We start from the raw sequence: 18,394 nt of genomic DNA on the forward strand, positions 1-18,394 counted from the left end.
AAGTGTGAAATGCATTAGATGATGTGAATACACAAATAGCTGGAGCATTTTCTTCTTATTGAATGTATTCCTTTATATTGATGACGATCTGTAAAATATTTATTTCATAGACCATGTCTAGTCCATCTCTCCTGTTAGGCCCAGGATCAGTAAATACAAACATGATCCCATCAAAAGTATTTTTTTCTTTAATTCCCCTCTGTGTGGTGTTTAAATGTCCAGTAACAATGTAATCAGTTCTTGCATTTCTGTTATTTTGTGAAACTTTTTTTTTTTTTGGAATAATTTCCAGTTCATAGATATTAGATATTGGAATGTGTTGTTGCGGTGCAATACTGCATGTATTGCAATTCATGGCAGCTGATTCAGGTGCTCCATCTTAATTCTCTTAGATCTCCCATCTGCATTTTATACTGTAAATCATGGTATTCTACTTATTTTACTTATTCAGTTGGGCACTATAGCATCTGTGTTACTGCACTTAAATGGTTGGGATTCCACAGGAGCCAATACCGTCTAAGTACCCTCTATTACATACTGTATTTCCTCTTGGTCAAATATTAAAATGATATGGTCTAAATTACCTAGATTATAATTTACACAGATGATACAGAAATCTATGCCCACATAAACACACACTGTTGTAGCTCATTCACTGCTTGGAATCCATTTTTGGATTTAACAGCTTGGAAAACACACATGTGTCTCAATAGTGATAAGACTGAAGGTCGTGTTACTGGGATTCCCACATTCTGTTTACATAAATCAATAATACAACCTTCCGTATTGACAGGAGTGTTTGATTTTTGAACCAAAATGAAGGATTAAGGGGTGATTTTAGAACCCAGATTGATTTTTGGACCCCGTGAAGAATATAATTAAGACTTTGTGTGATGGTGAAGTCACTGCATTATTTATTATAACAGATTACACACAAATGCACATTACCCACCTTATTGCAATCCAACATAAAAAGTTTCAAGCAAACTAGACACAGAGAAAGGAAAAGGGACACCCATCAGTACACATTCCACTGCCTGACACCCACAGATGGTATTGTCTGCAGAACATGGACTGTACTGTATGTACACAGCTTCTGATTTCTGATTTCCTCCTGTATCTATATTACAGTCTCTCCCATTAAGAATCTGTGATGTCCTGTCCAATACTGGTCACTGGTCTTTTTCGAATTCTGAGCTCTGGATTGGACAGAGGAAGGATGCTTGTTGGGAATGAATTACAGCACTGGTGGTTTGAATTTAAGGAGTACTGCGTGAATTGAGTCCTTTTAAGATTAAGGAAGGAGTGAACTTTATTTTTGTCAATTTGTTTACCTTTGAAACACTGTACCTTCCTTCCCCTTTGTTGTCCTTTGTAAAAATTAATCTGATTTTGTTTTTGCCCTGAGAATAAAAGCTCACAGTGTTTTTTCATAACTACCACCACACTAATACAGTGGAACACTTGCTGCTCATACTACTGTACTTATTTTCATCTGAGAAATATTGCCAGGTTGAATCCTACATTGTCTGCACTATATTAATTAATTGCTTACACTTATATAGCGCTTTTCTGGACACTCTGCTCAAAACGCTTTTAAAGGTAATGGGGACTCCTCTCCACCACCACCAATGTCCAGCCACACCTGGGTGATATGACGGCTGCCATAGTGTGCCAGTACACTCACTACACATCAGCTATTAGTGGGGAGGAGAACAGAGCAATGAAGCCAATTCATAGATGGGGATTATTAAGAGGCCATGATTGGTAAGGGCCAACGGGAAATGTGGCCAGGACGCTGGGGTTACACCCCTACTCTTTTCAAGAAACGCCCTGGGATTTTAATGACCACAGAGAGTCAGGACCTTGGTTTTACATCTTATCCGAAGGACGGCACCTTTTTTTTTTACAGTATAGTGTCCCCGTCACTATACTGGGGCATTAGGACCCACATAGGCCTCAGAGTGAGCGCTCCCTGCTGGCCCCACTAACACCTCTTCCAGCAGCAACCTTAGTTTTTCCCAGTTCTCCCATCCAGGTATCCAGGCTCACACCTGCTTAGCTTCAGTGGGCTGCCAGTTGTGAGTTGCAGGGTGATATGGCTGCTGGCATGAAACATTATATATAAGAATTAGTTTTTTCAAGGCTTGATTATTGTAACACCCTATTTGCAGGAGTCTCTAAACTCTACTTAAACTCTAATATGTTCAGATGAATATGAATTTGACAGGAAAAATATTGACTTGGCTGCATGCAGGTAATCACATCACTCTTATCAGGGAGTGCTCGCACTGGCTTCCTGTCAGCTGTTAAAATTCTTCAGCATACATTCAAAACTTTTTTTTTTGCTTGGATTCCCGGTATCTAACAGAACTGTTATTTATTATCTTCCATGACACTTTCTGTTGCTCTGGAAACAACATCCCAAAAGCAATCAGGGCCTAAGAACATGGGGTGCTTTTAAATCTACATTAGCTTAAATTCTTACTTTTTCAGACAGACTCTTTCTGAATTTAGGATAATCTGTACCTGCCATGTTTTGTTGGCTTTGTAATTTTCATCCATGTTGTTTTGTAATTTTCAAAGTTATTGTTGCATATTCTGAATTACTTTGAGATGGTTGCTTGTAAAGCAGCTATATAATGTAATGTATTTTGAGGTAGAATTATTGCATTTTAAGCAGTTTTTTTTGTCTAATTTAAAAGAAAAGTATGCAACACCATCTCTATTTTACTCACATTTTACAGACCATTTACATCTCAAATACTGCAGCTGAGTGTTGCAGAAGTTGAGAAAGTATTCAAAACGTTCGTGCTACAATATTTGTAACTAGATCTATAGTACAGCTTGTGGTGAAAACAACAAAAAGTGTAAAACAACGTGCTGGATTACATTTCTGGTGTAATGAAATGCAGGACAAACAGATTGAGGTCCAAGTGTTCGGTCTCAACCATCAGCTATGTTCCAGTTACAAACAGCAGTTGTAAAAAGAGAAAAGTAGTAAAGACTAAAAAGAGAAAAGAGAAAAAATAAGCAGTTCAATTAAGACATGAACTCGAGGGGAGCCAGCCACCAATCCTGTCCCATGATGATGGAGTTGTTGTATATTTGTTGTAAAAAAGTGCCACATGATCAGAAATAAACAGAAACATTCAAAGTGCAAGGATATTATAAAGTGCACATCAAAAACATTTTGACTTGTCCACAATAAATTGGCATCACATTTAATCAGTAGTTATTGATTTAAAATAAAAGAATAATAAAATATTGATTTTAAAATAAACACAATGCGTTTTCCTTAGAATTGCTTTAGAATCCACTCAAGTGTTCCATTAAGGATGCAACATGTATTGGAAGGAGTGGAAACTCTTGTGTTTGACATCTTTATATTTTTCATATTGATTTCCGATTTGTGGAGATCGGATGTTATTTATTATGTTTGGATGTTATTTATGATGTTTCTGCTACATAGGTACCAGCATTTAGGACAGCTTACTGTAACTTGTCATTCTGTCATATTATCCATATACTTACCATCCATCCACTACTAATGATGCTAAACACTAAACACTGTTTACTATACTTTCCTTTATTCCCAGATATCATGTGAGGCATGTCCTCTCAAAAGCAGGGGCTTAATATCAATTCCCAATTTTAGGCATTAATCCAACTACAAGCTCTGGAATAGCCTTTAAGAAAGCAATACCCAACTTTTTTTTTACTTGTGCATTTATTCCAAAATGAAGTTTGAATAGTTACAAAAACAAATTTCCCAGAATCAAAAGCTTAACAATCTGGAGAATTATCCTTAAAGGCCTTGTTTGAATTCATAGTTTCTGTTAGTCCACTTATGTGCTCAACAATCTTTTTTAACACATTTTGAAAACCCCTTAAGGCACAAATTTCACTTAAGTCAACAGCAGAGCTAGAAATGAGTGTTAAAATGCAATGTCCTCAGATACCACCTACTGCATTGTGCCCAGAAAGTCTGCCTTAAAGCAATTTGGAGTACTAAGTTCTACACATTCCTTAATATTTTTCCTGTTTTTAAGCCATTTCCATTAAGTGAGTCTGAATAGCTTAGTTTCATTCTGGCTTTGCTTGTGTTGGAAGGTCCGTTGCTCAAGAAATTATGTAACACATTCTGGAAAAGACACCAGCTTTTCTTCCAAGCACAGTAAAAATTCAAACTGATGGCTGATAACGCACTGTGATGCATGTTTAATAGCATTAACAAACGCACAGTGATGCATGTTTAATAGCAGGAAACAAAAACTGAAATTTGCAATTAAAATTTATGTGAAAGCAAAGTCTTAATTGGAGTCTCACACCGCCCTCTTGGTCAAATTATTTTACTTTACATTCCTCTAGACTTTTTTGTTAATGAGCCTTAATGAAGCATACTTGAGTCTCGTATTTGTGATTATGCTTTATTATTCTTTTACCGCTGTTCCCTACCTAAGCATTTAAGGATTAAAATGTTTTGTAAGTATTCAGAAACACTTATACAGGTTTAAGAGTTCCTGTGTGCATTTGCTACAAAACATTAGATGTTTACTAATGAAGCCAAATGACTGTAACTGTAGAGTTCACTTTATATATATAAAAAACTCTTTAATCAGGTATAAACAAAAGGTAGATAAGTGCTTACTGATCCACATATTTTAAATGTACTGTAGCCTTCAACTTAAATTGAATTTACCCCATCTGATGTTATAAACAAAATGTACAGTATGGCATGCACTGAATTTTTTATGTGCATGTTCTCTGCTAAATAAAGCCTAATCCAGCATATTTCCTTCTAAATGTAGTGTATTTTTTTGGCATTGTTGTCTTTTTGAATTCCCCATTTTGCATTTCTAAAATGTCCTTATCTCCTCATGATTGCCTGTCCTGCCTGACATTTGTCACGGTAATAAGCTCGGCTATTCCAGCACAGAAACAACTCTCAGTGTAAAATTACTATTTGCATACATCGCACAATTAAATAGCTATTAAAATAACACACTCTACAAAACCCTATTGTCTTTGTTGACTGTAAATGTAAAATGTGTTAAAAGCCAAAACTCTTCAGGATCACTTAAAGGAAAGGTTGCCAGTATCCTGAGAGAGGTCCTGTCAGTTTGAGAAATGTATTTCTCCTCTCAGAGAGGAAGAATTGGTGATGGGTATAATGCTCAGCAATCATTGGGACTTCCCTCAGAGCATAAGTTCAATTACTATCAATTTTGCCACAACATTTTAAACGATTATTGAAAATATTTTCTTTTTTTGGCTACACGTAACCCCTTTAGGATTCATGGCTCAGGGCTGAAGCTCTCCGATAAAATGCAGAATCATTCCAGCCATTAGTTGTTTACTTCAGAATGGAATTTTTTTCGAAAATTAATTTTGCTGCCTTGAGGTCAGAGTTGGGCAATGGGCAGCCTGACAAAACTTCCAGATACTGTTACTAATCCAAGGGGTAGCGATAGAGGCATAAAAAGTTTTAAAATAAAGCCTTCCTCTTCAACGGTTATTTTCATACCTTCTTATTTTTTATCTGTTTTAAATTTTATAAATTTTCTCTTATTTTTTTTTGTAAAAGATCTATAAATTTTAATTTATATCTATAAAGACCGTTAACTAGAAATATATCTCCCCTTAATTCCCTTTTGAGATTTAACATTTGATGCATGTGCAGTAAGCCAATGGAGATTACTCATGTTCTTTGAAGTGTAGAAGATGACTATATGAGCTGAATAACGATATTTTAGGAGATCTTTTATAGGAGATTGGCTGATCTATGTTATCAGTACAGAGTAGCTAGGTGAGTATATCCACATGTATGAAAACAAGATGTATGTTACCACATGTATGTTACCTCTATTTCTTGCTTTGCAGGATTTTATGATCTTTTTGTACATTTTTTTTTCTTTTTCTATTTACCCTTACTTAAAAATTTGACTATTCCTTTAATTTCGTAATGTGTTTATTCTCATAAAGGTAACCTATCAGGCTGATGAGTACTGAGTTAGGTTTTTTGGTTAATATGTGAACTGATTGAGGGTGGCGTGGTGGCTCAGTGTTCATCATTTCTGCCTCTCAGCGCCAGGGCTCTGGGTTCAATTCCTGACACGGGGAGCTGTCTGTGTTGAGTTTGTACGTTCTCCACATGTTAGTGTGGGTTTCTTCCTACAGTCCGTGATGTGAGTGTCTGCTGGTCGGTTTGTCTGCCCTGTGGTGGACTACTGTCCTGTCTGGGGTATGCCCTGCCTTGCACCCCTTGCTTGCCAGAATAGCCTTCAGCTCCCCTGTGACCCTGAATTGGATGGATGAACCAAAAGATGAATTCTCAAGAGAACTGCAGGATCTGTTCATTGTGATCGGGCTACACTGTGATAATGTTGCTGCTGGATTAGCTTTAGGTCTTGTTTAATTGTATAAGTGGTGGCGTATTGCTCATTTTCAATCCAGAATGCTGTTTTTTTTTTACTAAAGTTCAATCTCTCCTGGCTTGTATGCTCTGTTTTCCTGCCATTGTGAATTACAGTCCACGGCTAGCTTGGATGCGTGACCAAGATGTCTTAAATGTGTACTCACATCACCTGTGAAACACCAAATAACCATTCCTCTCTGAAGGTTTTTTTAACTTGCTGTATTTTATTAATAATAATAATAATTAATAATAATAATAATAATAATAATTGCTTACACTTATAAAGCGCTTTTCTGGACACTCCACTCAAAGCACTTTACAGATAATGGGGACTCCCCTCCGCCACCACCAATGTCCAGCATCCACCTGGATGATGCGACGGCAGCCATAGTGCGCCAGAACGCTCACCACACATCAGCTATCAGTGGGGAGGAGAGCAGAGTAATGACGCCAATTCATAGATGGGGATTATTAGGAGGCCATGATTGGTAAGGACCAATGGGAAATTTGGCCAGGACGCCGGGGTTACACCCCTACTCTTTTCAAGAAATGTCCTGGGATTTTTAATGACTACAGAGAGTCAGGACCTCGATTTTACTTCTCATCCGAAGTATGGCACCTGTTTACAGTATAGCGTCCCCGTCACTAAACTGTGGCATTAGGACCCACATGAACCGTTCATGGGGAGAGGTGTGGGATTGAGCTACAGTTTTAGGAAGACTTCTAAGTGGAAATAGACATGTAGGTGATGACATGGTTTTAGAACTGATACAGTATAACTTGCCAAGCCAGTTTGATTTCCATAGAAGACTTTAGGGCATGACAGTGTGACATGATGAACTTTTAGAAAACTTTCAATACAGTGTCAAATGAAAACCCTATTGCATATTTCTTGTCCCATTCTGTCTTATTTTTAACAGCGGTAGTTTTACATTTATCTGTGGCCCAGATTGGCATTCAAGCCATTTTTCACTACATAACCTAACAAAATAAGGGTTGATAATTCTACACCACCCTTCAGGCTATTGGCTTGAGCCAAACCTTCAGCTGTGCACCAGAGATGAGGAGTTAGAAGACGGAAGTATGACATTTTTTTGAGATGGCTTGTTTACAGTACTCGTGATTTTTAGTTCACATGACTTTCTTCAGTCAAATTTCGTTAAGATAATCGTGTGGTTCAGTACAGAACACCATTTGACTGGTCAGTTGATTTTAATTTTCTGTGTTTTAGGTTTTCACCAATTTTAACTGTTTGCTTTAACAGTTTGAACTGATCCCTTTGGTTTTTTGAGCTTTTTTAAGTGTTGTGATATCATTTGAATGTTCCCTTTTGGTCTATTAACATAAATGGATTCTGTCCACAGCTTCCAATGAAGCAGTTTGTTTTTTACCTTGAAGTGCCAATATCCAATTTAAAAATAACATTTTTGAGCAAGATAACTAGAAACTCAAGCATTAGACAAGTATTGGACTGTTTTTACAGGTCAGATTGCATGTTTTTAATGTACTTATAAATGTTTTACTCTGAAATTACCATTACTTCTGTGGTATTTTCTACTTTTGAATCATTAGATAGAATTCTTTTTTTCTTCATGGTCACAATTAAATTGATTCTACACTGAGAGAAGCAATGTACTGCTTTCAATAGTTCAGTGCTGTGTAGGACCCAGGATTCTCCCATTTACTAAGGAAGATGGATCTTCAAGTGAAAACATCCTTATCTTCATACAATTTTTTTTTATATAGATGCATAACAATCTTGCCATTATACTTAGAAATGAGTACTGTCTCTTCTTGGAAAAAATAAGATTACCTGCCTGTGTCAACATTCAAGTATTTTCTATATGGAATGTTTTTTCATATGATTTATATTAACAAGCGTACATCGAATTGAGTACGATAGCCTTTAATGACTGACAGCACATGGCCTTTTGGGTCTGGGACAAAGCATTGTCAGGCAACAACAGACAAGTAGGGCACACATCCAGTTAGATTAAACACAAGCATAGGGAAGAGTTAAGATACGTGTATTTTTCACTTTATCAAGAGCTTAACGAGGAGCAAACCTCAAACATCAAACCTCACCCTTTGAGAAAATCGAGAGGCACACAAAACCTTAAAAGTAGCTTTTGTGGAGAAATAAAGCAACATGATCACCATGAAGCACTTGTGAATGGCTGCTAAAAATACTAAGACGTGTGTGGATGTTATCTGCAAGCTTGCTGACACATGTTCAGGTGCAGGAACTGCTATCTCTCACTCGTCACCAAGCTCTAGTTTTCTTGCCATTTCGACACTGTGCACTGTCTGGGCCTAGTCCAGTGGTTACTGGTCCCTTCAAACATGTCATTCTCTCCATTCATCAAGATGCAGCAACACACTGAGAAATAATTCACACAGTTCCAGTCATATAGGCCTTCAAGGCTGCCCTACTCATTTCTTGGCTCCATAGAACCCTTTCAGTACAGAAATTGCGCACTTCCATCCTCATTACAACCTGGAACACAATGCCAGACAATGCTTTGTCCCAGACCCAAAAGGCCATTTCCTGAAAGAGGATTGGATGTCAGCATCAATAATTTGATTTTTTTGTTACATAACTCCCACAGTCCTTTGGGTAAAGAAGTGCCTCCTATTCTTGGTTTTAAATTTACGTTTGCTAATCCACCCAATTTGGTAACATCTGCAAACATGACTACTTTCCTCACTAAAGTATACTAGAATGTAGGTCATCAATATAAATTAGGAGGATCAAAGCTCCAGGCGTTGAACAACCCTCAGGGCAATATGGCCCACATAGCCAATATGGCCAACTGATGTCCAATCATCACCTGCTTGTGACTGTGGAAATCCCGACCAGACCACAAAGCACTTTTTTACACCTTGCCCCCAACACATGTTTGAATACCACATCCAGGAGTTACATTTGCAAGGACTGGTTGGGGTTTTAACCCTACAACTGTGATTAACTGTTTCTGCTCCTAAAATTACATGAAAGAAGAGTCCTACATTTGGTCTTTCAATAGTTGCTTGTCATGCTAACATGAAAGACGTTTTATGTGTCTACATGATACATTTCGATTAAAGTCATAATGCACTTTAAGTTTAAGAAAATTAAAAGTGAAATGGTCTGGAACAGTGCCATACTTTATTAGTATTCCAAATTTGAGTAGAAAGTTGAAAACTAAGGTGTTTGAAAGCTTTAGCTATCGTGCTTCAACATTAGTAGTAATGTGTCATCTGGTTTTCAGTATGTACTTGCATTACACCAAGAGCAGAAAGTTTTACTTAAAACTTTTAAAGAGTTGGCAGGAACTTGTTTTGCACAACTTTATTCTGATAGAGCTTTTTAAAGGCTATTAAATAATTAGGCACATAAATCAGGTTTGTGTTGTGCCTTTTTTAACTATTTACCAGGTGCTGTTAGGTCAGGACAACCGCTCCCTTTTCCTGATCTAGTGATATCCTAGTTAACTTGCCCTTTCTCTACCAAATTTTATACATACCTGTTTGCTTTAGAAAGATGTTTTTTTGCTTTTTAATAGCAGAGTGGATTTTCTGACGGTATGGGTTTGTGAGAGGATGGTTTAATGTTTGTTTGTTTTTTGTCACTTCCATCCTTAACTAAAGACAGCATTACTCTCTGGTCCTTGAGGTCCAAAAACTAGCAGGTTTTGCTAAGCCTAAATCAACAATATTTAGGCTATAAACAATAGCTGAAGACCTTTGACTTCATTGGACTTAAACTGCTCCAATTAAGCAAATGATCAGCACAATAAGGTGATTAAGAGCAGGGGGGAATGAAGACATACGTCAACAGTCCTTCGGGACTGGAATTGTGCACTATGATCTCATGCACAGATTAATACCTTAGGACCCATTAATTGGTTAACATCTGGATCTAACATGACCTGTATCACAACACTGTTGAGAGGTTGTTTATACAGTGGACAACATAGTTGTTTTTTATAGTTTTTTGGGATTGTGCCTGTGGGCTCAACATGAATTTGCTATTGTCCCATAAAAAGAGCTTTTACTTACTGTAACTGGTTCCATTCTTTACCCCACTGCTCCTACTATACGTACTTTGTACCACTATTGTTGTTGTCATTCTGTAAAGCACTTTGAGAAGCCACCTTTATATAAAATAAAGTTTTTTATTATTATTATTATTAACAAGGTGCTTTACTGTGATTGCTCCTGCCTCCTAGCTAAATGAGTCCCAGCTCTCAGAGGGGTAACCCTGTAATTCCATCCAGAGGGGAGTACTCTGTCAGATTCAATTTTTAAAAACAAGGTTTGAGTGTGGATGTCTTATGTATTACATCATAAGATGTGTGTGCAGGCAATATTGTATTTGACTTTCTTCGCGAACATAAAGGTCTTACTATTAAGGCATGTCAGATGAAGAGGGGGACACAATGTTTTAACCGGTCTTGAAAGGCTAGGACTTTTTTATTTTATTATTTATAATTTAATCCTCTGAAACATGTTCTCACTTAAGAACCTTTATGGCTTTTAAGGTCGACAAGCAACTCATAATCACCCAAAAATAGTCTCCTACAAAATAAACATAAAACATAAACAATTTTATGTAGTGAATCATTTTGACCAATTCTACTTGTCCAAAAACTAATCTTGCTGTCAGGTTCTTGCAAAGGGTGCAGTGAACATGTAGGGCATAGTGGCTGCATATTAATATGGTAGCAATATCTGCTTACATAGAGTATGCACATGGATTTCCTTATTAAACGAAAAGATAACTTTCTTTCTGGCTGTTGTATGTTTTAAAGGTGGGGTTGGACTAGCTGTTGTACTTTTTAAGAACACCCCGCTGCCTGTCTGCATTAACCTTCAGGCCCAGTTGTTACGTTTCCTGAATGTTGTAGGAGTACAATTAACTCATTCTTATACTCATTCTCTCTTAATAGCTGCTGTGCATTCTTGTTTCCAACACATGGAACTTGTACATAAATCTTTCTGCCTTTTGTGCCTTGTGTTTTTCAGTATATCAAGGTGATTGGCTTGACCATTTAACTTTCATTTAGCTGGCAAATAAAAAAAAAGTACTGTCTCTCTATGGAAACATCAGGCTGGGTCATTTTGTCAAATTTACATGATGGCTGAGCTGAAAATTGTGCTTTCATGAAAAAACTCTATGTAAACAAAACATGAGACTGCCAGAGCAAGAGAAAATTGCACTCAACCTTTGTTGGGAGAAGATTTCTTACCCCAGTGGACTCGACCTGGGGTCTTCAAAGTCCTGTAAACCACATCCCTCCCAGCATTTGAACCATTGAGGATTGAAAGCTAATCCAGGGTAAACAAAAAGTAAAATGGAGCCCTAACACTCAGTAGATAACTTTCTTTTCTAATGCTCAGTATCCTGCCCCTCTTTTTATTAAATAATTTTGTGATGTAACCTAGAACGAGCCTTTTTTGCACATATTTTTAAAAAGACCATCATTCAAGAGATCAGAAATACCTTTTCCATTTTTAAGGACTGTTTAAAATGTTCAACATGAAATAAATACCTGTAGAGCTAGTGCAACTTTGTTACACAGTGCTAACCACAGTTCCCCAAGAATCTTGCAGTCTCATTGTAAACTTAAATTATACAGAAGCACATAAAGATAGTTCTTGATTTACACCCTCTCTATTTGCTAGTCTTTGGGTTAATTCCCCTTGGGGATATATACTACGTCTTAACTTATTAACAAATCAGTTCACACTTCAGCAAACTTTGGTGTAGACAGCGTTGGGCAACTTGATGATGTGTTTGAGACAATATACACCGCATGTACCCAGCTGTGCATTTGGATGAATTAAGCTGGCTGGGTGACACAGACAGCTGGGCAGTCTTTGTCTCACTATTTCTCCAGCTACTGTTCATCTCACGTTATCTCACACTAGCTAAATAAATCAAGAAAATGCCGTTGGCTTAGTCTGTATCTCTATTTATACCGTGTGAAAAAAATCTTAAAAACAAAATTCAGTGCAAAGAATTTGTAGAAAAAGCATCAATTTAAGAGGTTTGGGTGGAAGCTGTGTCAATGCATCTTGGTTACAAAGAAACAAGAAAGTTATTTCCAGATGAAAAGTATTTTTATACTTAGTCATTTTTTAAAACAAATCAATACACTATCCTCAGCCTAAATATGCAATAAATACAATGATTAAACAAATGTTTACTCTTAATAATCTGCTAAAAGCCAAAAAAAAGAAAAAAAATGTTACTTATGGGACTTCAGAATAAACGGCATTTTAAAGACTCACTGATAGTAACAGGACTGAAAGAGAAAGGTACTGAGAAGTCTTGCTGTCTGTGGGCACATGAGTTACTACTCAACAATGACAACAATTTTCCCTTCACGTTTTACATAAAATTGATAAATTAATTACTTTTAGTACAACTATCTAAACAGCTTGCATGGATAAATTTGTTTTTTAATTCTTTTACTTTTTTAAGTTCATCCATTTGGTTGAACACATCTAGTTCCATGCATTCTTATAGGAAATTAGTTTTCATTTACATGCTTTTGATTTCAACTCGAATGTTCAGGAACGCATTTGCCATGTAAATTGAGACCTACCTGTACAGCATGTGAACACCAGGAGGAAGAGGAATATTTGTTTATGAGATGTTTCAGGTTTCAGACTCTTACAAGGATATCCTTTGTGTTTTTAAGTTGTTGTGTCATAGAATTTGTGAAGAATAGTTTTTATTTTTATTTTCACAATGTTACGTTGTTTGATCTGTATGGGCCACAGCTCCGTAAGTGCAGTTTGCTCAAGCATCCCCCTATTTTCTAGAACACAGGTGTGAGAAAACCATTCAGGTTTGGGAGATTACCATAGGATCACACTTAAACAAAGCTAAATAACTATTATATCTTTTCCCCAAATCCATAGTCAGTTTACATTTGTATCTCACTGTTAATTATGATTCAGGTGATGTGAATCATACGCTTTTGATGTTTAATCTCCAGGGCAGCTCCTACAAAGGAGCGAACAATAACTGGATTTGCTCCATAAGAAAAATGCAAGAATGTTGCAAACAACAAGAGGCCATTTGGCCTAACTACCCCGTCATGTAATTAGTAGTTAATTGATCCAAGGATCTGCTCCAGCTGTTTCTTGGAGCCAGCCAACTGCATGGCTGGTAGCTTGTTCCACAGTCCTTTACCCAAACGGTTGTGGAAGTGTCTTCCGTTCTCTGTTTGAAATGTACTTTACATCGTTTCCACTTCTCCTCACGTTCAAATTTCACTGTCAGTTCTGAAGAAATCTGTTGGGTTGACTTTGAGAATTTGCTATGATTGCACTGTAATAATATGTGTGCAATTCATAATTCTTGGCTTATATAGATCGCAGAAATAGTAAAGGTGATATAAATGATTCAACTGTGTAATTTGCTATTCTGACTTTTAATGGAATTTTATGAAAAAAAATCTGAGTATGTTAGATACATCTACTGTAGATACTGCTACTGGTATTTTGACTTCCTGAATTCTATCCATCTACATGTGGAAGAGATTCAGATATGATTCAGATAAACACAAACTACACAAACCAGGGAGTCCTGTTTACACTGGAACAGCTTCTGACAAAAGACTGCTGAATGCATGGCAACTTCATACAAGCTTTATTGATAGTTGAGTTGCCAAAATAAAAAAAAGGTTTTCTTTCCTAACTTGAATATCTGCTTGTTGTTTCCAGACTACCTGTGCATTATGTGGGAAAAATAATTATAATAATCTTTCACAGATTTGCTTTGAAGTGCAATCAACTGAACTTGAGTTCAGTGCTGCTTTAAAAGTTCAAACTTCCTTGTCTGTATCAAGATTTCATAAAGAGACAGTATCAGATGTTTTACAAGTATCTTAATTTGGAGCTTTATTTTTTTTTATAATTGACACTTAGATATTTAAATTGTTTTAGCTTAAAAGCACTTTAAGAAAACTCCTGTAGCTCTCTCTCTGCAGGGACAGCAAAAACTAAATTTCTGTCATCTCTGCTGCTATCTCTTTACTTTTTTAAAAAATGCCTCTATATGTACTTTTTTAAAAAGTTTGTAAATTCATTCTTAAATTGCAGTGAAACAATGACTAAAAATGGTTTCCAGTTCTCATTTACAGCTTTCAACACAGTATGTTAGAGAGATTGTACAATGTGCATCTGAGAAAGATGATAAGGATCTTTCAGCATGAGAATCTTTGCCGCCTTTTACCAAGGTTTTTCTTTCTGAAAGCTGACATCCGGAATGTGAACTGTTTTACATTTTGTAATGCACAAGCTAAAATTACATGGTTTCACTTGGAAATTAAATAAACATACCAACCTTTGTACTAGATATGGTGCAGGTTGTGTGATTTGCAAGTGTCAGAATATTGCAAATAAAGAGTGCAGGCATTCCACAGATCTGGAATATGCCAAATGTAATGGAACATTACAATGATAAGACCATTAATGCAGGTGTTTTACCCAAAAAATGCATGTACCATAATGTGCTAATGGTGCTTATTATTCAAGACAAAGTCTAATATATGACTTGGAAATCTCTTTCCATGGGCTACAGCTGGTCACTTACATTTTATACATTTTCTGTAACTGTACAAATTAAAAGTTATAGCTGCAGTACAGGACAAAAAGCACACACGAAGCAACTGTGCATGCACAGAGATAGAAAATGTGCAGTATCTTCAAAAAACACTTTCTGTCCATCTGCATCTATGTGCCAGATTTGGTAATGTTCTATTGAGTGGTTTTTGAATGTATAAAGGGCAGCCATACCAAAACACAGACATTGAGCTTTATACAGTATACGTGTATACACACAAGTATGTTATATACAATCCTTTGCTTTGACTATTTTAAATAGTCAAAATATTTTCTGTTATTTTTCATATTCAGTCTGAGTGTTCTACTAGATCTTTCATCTGCTTATCCACATCCCTTTGCAGTATTGAAACATTATAAAATGCTCCAGCTTTTTTAAAAGCCCTTTTTCTGTAGGTCAAAATGTATACACAGATGTTGTTAATACTGAATGTCAGACAACTTTTAATGAGCAACTTAAGTATTGTTAGTCTCTTGCATATAGCAATTTCTTACTAAGTAAGACTCCAGGCAAAGCCAGTGGTGATCTTGGCCTGACGACAAGTAGAAGGGTCCTAAACTGTGATACTGATCGCTTTCCCATCTTGTGCAGTCAAGGTCTTTAGGTACCTTAATATAATTTGACCCTTGTACGTTTGAATGAGTCTTGAATGTCTGGTGTGTTACAATGTATCATTTGTATGAACCACGATTGTAGTCAAGGTACAACTCTTCTACTTTATGTGGTTTTGTTTTCTTCTTTTGTACTTATAAAGAACTATTTTAGATACTGCTTATGGCACACAATCGCTTACCCACTAAAAGTTATATTAAGATGACAATAGACTTAAAGGTGGTATTAGTAGGGCTAATTGTACACACAGACATGTTGAAACTGTTATTTATACTTAATTATTCCTGTTATTAAGTTGGTGAATGGAGTTTTTCCAGGATAACATATTGTGTCCATATTTTCTTCTCTCCACAGATGAGCACCATGCCAGGACTTCCCACTCGCCCCTGTTTCTATGACATCGACTTGGATCCTGACACTGAAGAGATCACAGGGTTGTTCTGAGATTAACTGTAGTTGCCAGAGCCCTGCAGGTAATGTGCCCGCATAAACTTGCCATGGTAAATGTTTCTCATGAAAACATTTCAGGGCCCTTAAGCGATAATTTGTGGTTATCTGTAATTCATTAGCAGGGAGCATATTTACCTCTAGATTTCAGTAAGATCATTGTTTTAAGTTTTGTTTTAAAGGTTTTGCACCATCAACAGTATTTTATTTCCGCAATAGGTCAGTTTCTTTAATATCTTTGTAGAACTTTTATTTTGTTTGTGTAACTGTGCATAATTGAATTTGCATGTTGCACCCAGACATCGCCCGACAAAAGTGAGTGGAATTTCTTTCACTGAAATGTCTTTTGTTAAGACAGGTGGAAGCAGAATGACTGCAAAGATAGTGGCGATCATTAAGGCAAATGCTTTCATGTAGGTCAAGGCATGGAGTTGAAAGTGAAACACACTGGAGGGTATCCTCAGAGCATGAACTGGATTTCTATAGAGTGTCTGTATCGCTACAAAAGAAGATGGGGCCCAATTAAGAAAAAACAAGCCCATGTTATGCAGTTGAGGAATTCTTTATGCCATCTTTAAAAATGGCAAAACCTTATCGTACGAGATATAGGGATCTAGCAAAGCTGTTGTCTTTGTCCTACATTTAATTGGTCACCCTGCAAGATGAAACATACAGCTGGCTTGAATGCTGGTCCTGAACCTTTTCTTCTTATGAGACATCATTATATCCTAAAATCATGTAAAATCATAACGCGAACTGCGGTGCATTATTGAAGGTACGTGTATTGTGCATACTGAATCCTTTATTCATGTTCATGATAGGTCCAGGTTGGCCCGAAACTTGACTTTTGCCCAAGGCCTCAAATCATTAAGACCACCCTGGTTGAAACAGTGCCCATATCGTATACTACCTGTATGTCACAGGTGTAGAATACAAGCTGTTACTCCCCATCTTCTGTTTCCAGCTCTGTCCTTTGACATTGCCACTGAAGAACAATGCACAAGCATACTGTAGCTTAAGTAAAAAACAAAGGCCTCATTCCTGAGTTTGTCCATTTAACAGCTGTGAGGCTGAGCTAAATTGAGTACAATAAGGTTGTCCTGTAATTATAGATGCACTGTTGTACTCAATGTATGAGAAATTGTAAAAGTATATATTTCAAATCCACTATGGGGGAGGGTTGGGACTTATAACACTTATGTTTTATTTGAGTTGTGCTTTTAAGCAGCAACATCTTATAATAATCTTAATTTATATACTGTATATGTCACAGAAATTATAGCATATTTAATCATATATCTAAAATGTGAAAAAGAACCAGGTATTTCACCTATTTACTGGAATATTTAGGGATTATTTGAAATCCTTGGTTAAATGTTTCACAATTTCATGAAATCCCTGGTTTCACATTCTTATTGTTACATGTATTCTCTCCTCCAGAAACTTAGAAACCAACGTCGGGGATGTGTGGATTTTATGGTGTAATGCATTAATACCTTATGTGTGAGGAAATGTTTTCCAGTCTTGCATGCATAAGCATTATGTTTTGCTGAGAATAGCCATTGCCATATATTGAATAAGCTGTTACTTTACCATTGACTAAGGCTGTTTTCTTTTAATGTTATCTAGTTGGTCAATAACTCTTTTTGTCTGTTTTGTGTAAGACCGCTAAGATCTTAGAATATGATCCAATATATGTAAAGTTCATATATTGGATCATCATTGAAAAGGAGGGCCATTTTCATATATACTGTATCAAGAGGCATTCAAAACACAACAAATGCTATCAGCTCCTATACTAATTTGTTAAATTTTAAATGCTTCTGAGTCTGCTTATTAAGTCCATATACAGTAGGTTTTTCTAAAACTTTAGTAGAATATATATAGTTTATATGAAATATTATTATATAGTTTACAAATATGTACAGTTGTAAGAATGTCTGATGCATGTTACTGCAGACTAAAACCGATAGGTAATGCTAAAGACGAGTTTTCAAAATCAAGCCAAACGTTTGTGTGAGAAAGTGCAGGTCTCAGTGCAGACACCACACTCCGTTTATAGTGTTGCCAATTGCATGTTAAAAACATTAATGTAATAACGATTTTGTTAAAGCCATGCCCTTTTTAATAATTAAACTCAGCCAGAGATCTGATACCGATGACTCATTTTAGCACACACCATTCTATTCACTTTGCTAAACTTTTGTTAAACATTAAGCAATTCAAAACATTAAGCAGAACAAAAATCATCACAAACTTAAAGATGAAATTTTGTGCACACTTTGAACGTTCATGCT

At 36.4% G+C, this 18,394-nt stretch overlaps 1 protein-coding gene across 2 annotated transcripts in view; it reads left to right on the plus strand.

Moving 5' to 3' along the window:
* The window catches only part of mthfd1l (methylenetetrahydrofolate dehydrogenase (NADP+ dependent) 1 like), a 113,029-nt gene that overhangs the window by 90,742 nt on the left and 3,893 nt on the right, over nucleotides 1-18,394 (plus strand). For both annotated transcript variants that reach the window (XM_015349241.2, XM_015349231.2), the window contains exon 27: nucleotides 16,005-16,123. In XM_015349241.2, the coding sequence (XP_015204727.2) occupies nucleotides 16,005-16,094 (90 nt within the window). In that variant the 3' untranslated portion in view covers nucleotides 16,095-16,123. The remainder of the gene's footprint in view (nucleotides 1-16,004; nucleotides 16,124-18,394) is intronic.

This window comes from Lepisosteus oculatus, chromosome 2 (genome assembly GCF_040954835.1).
Source record: "Lepisosteus oculatus isolate fLepOcu1 chromosome 2, fLepOcu1.hap2, whole genome shotgun sequence".
Classification (NCBI taxonomy): domain Eukaryota; kingdom Metazoa; phylum Chordata; class Actinopteri; order Semionotiformes; family Lepisosteidae; genus Lepisosteus; species Lepisosteus oculatus.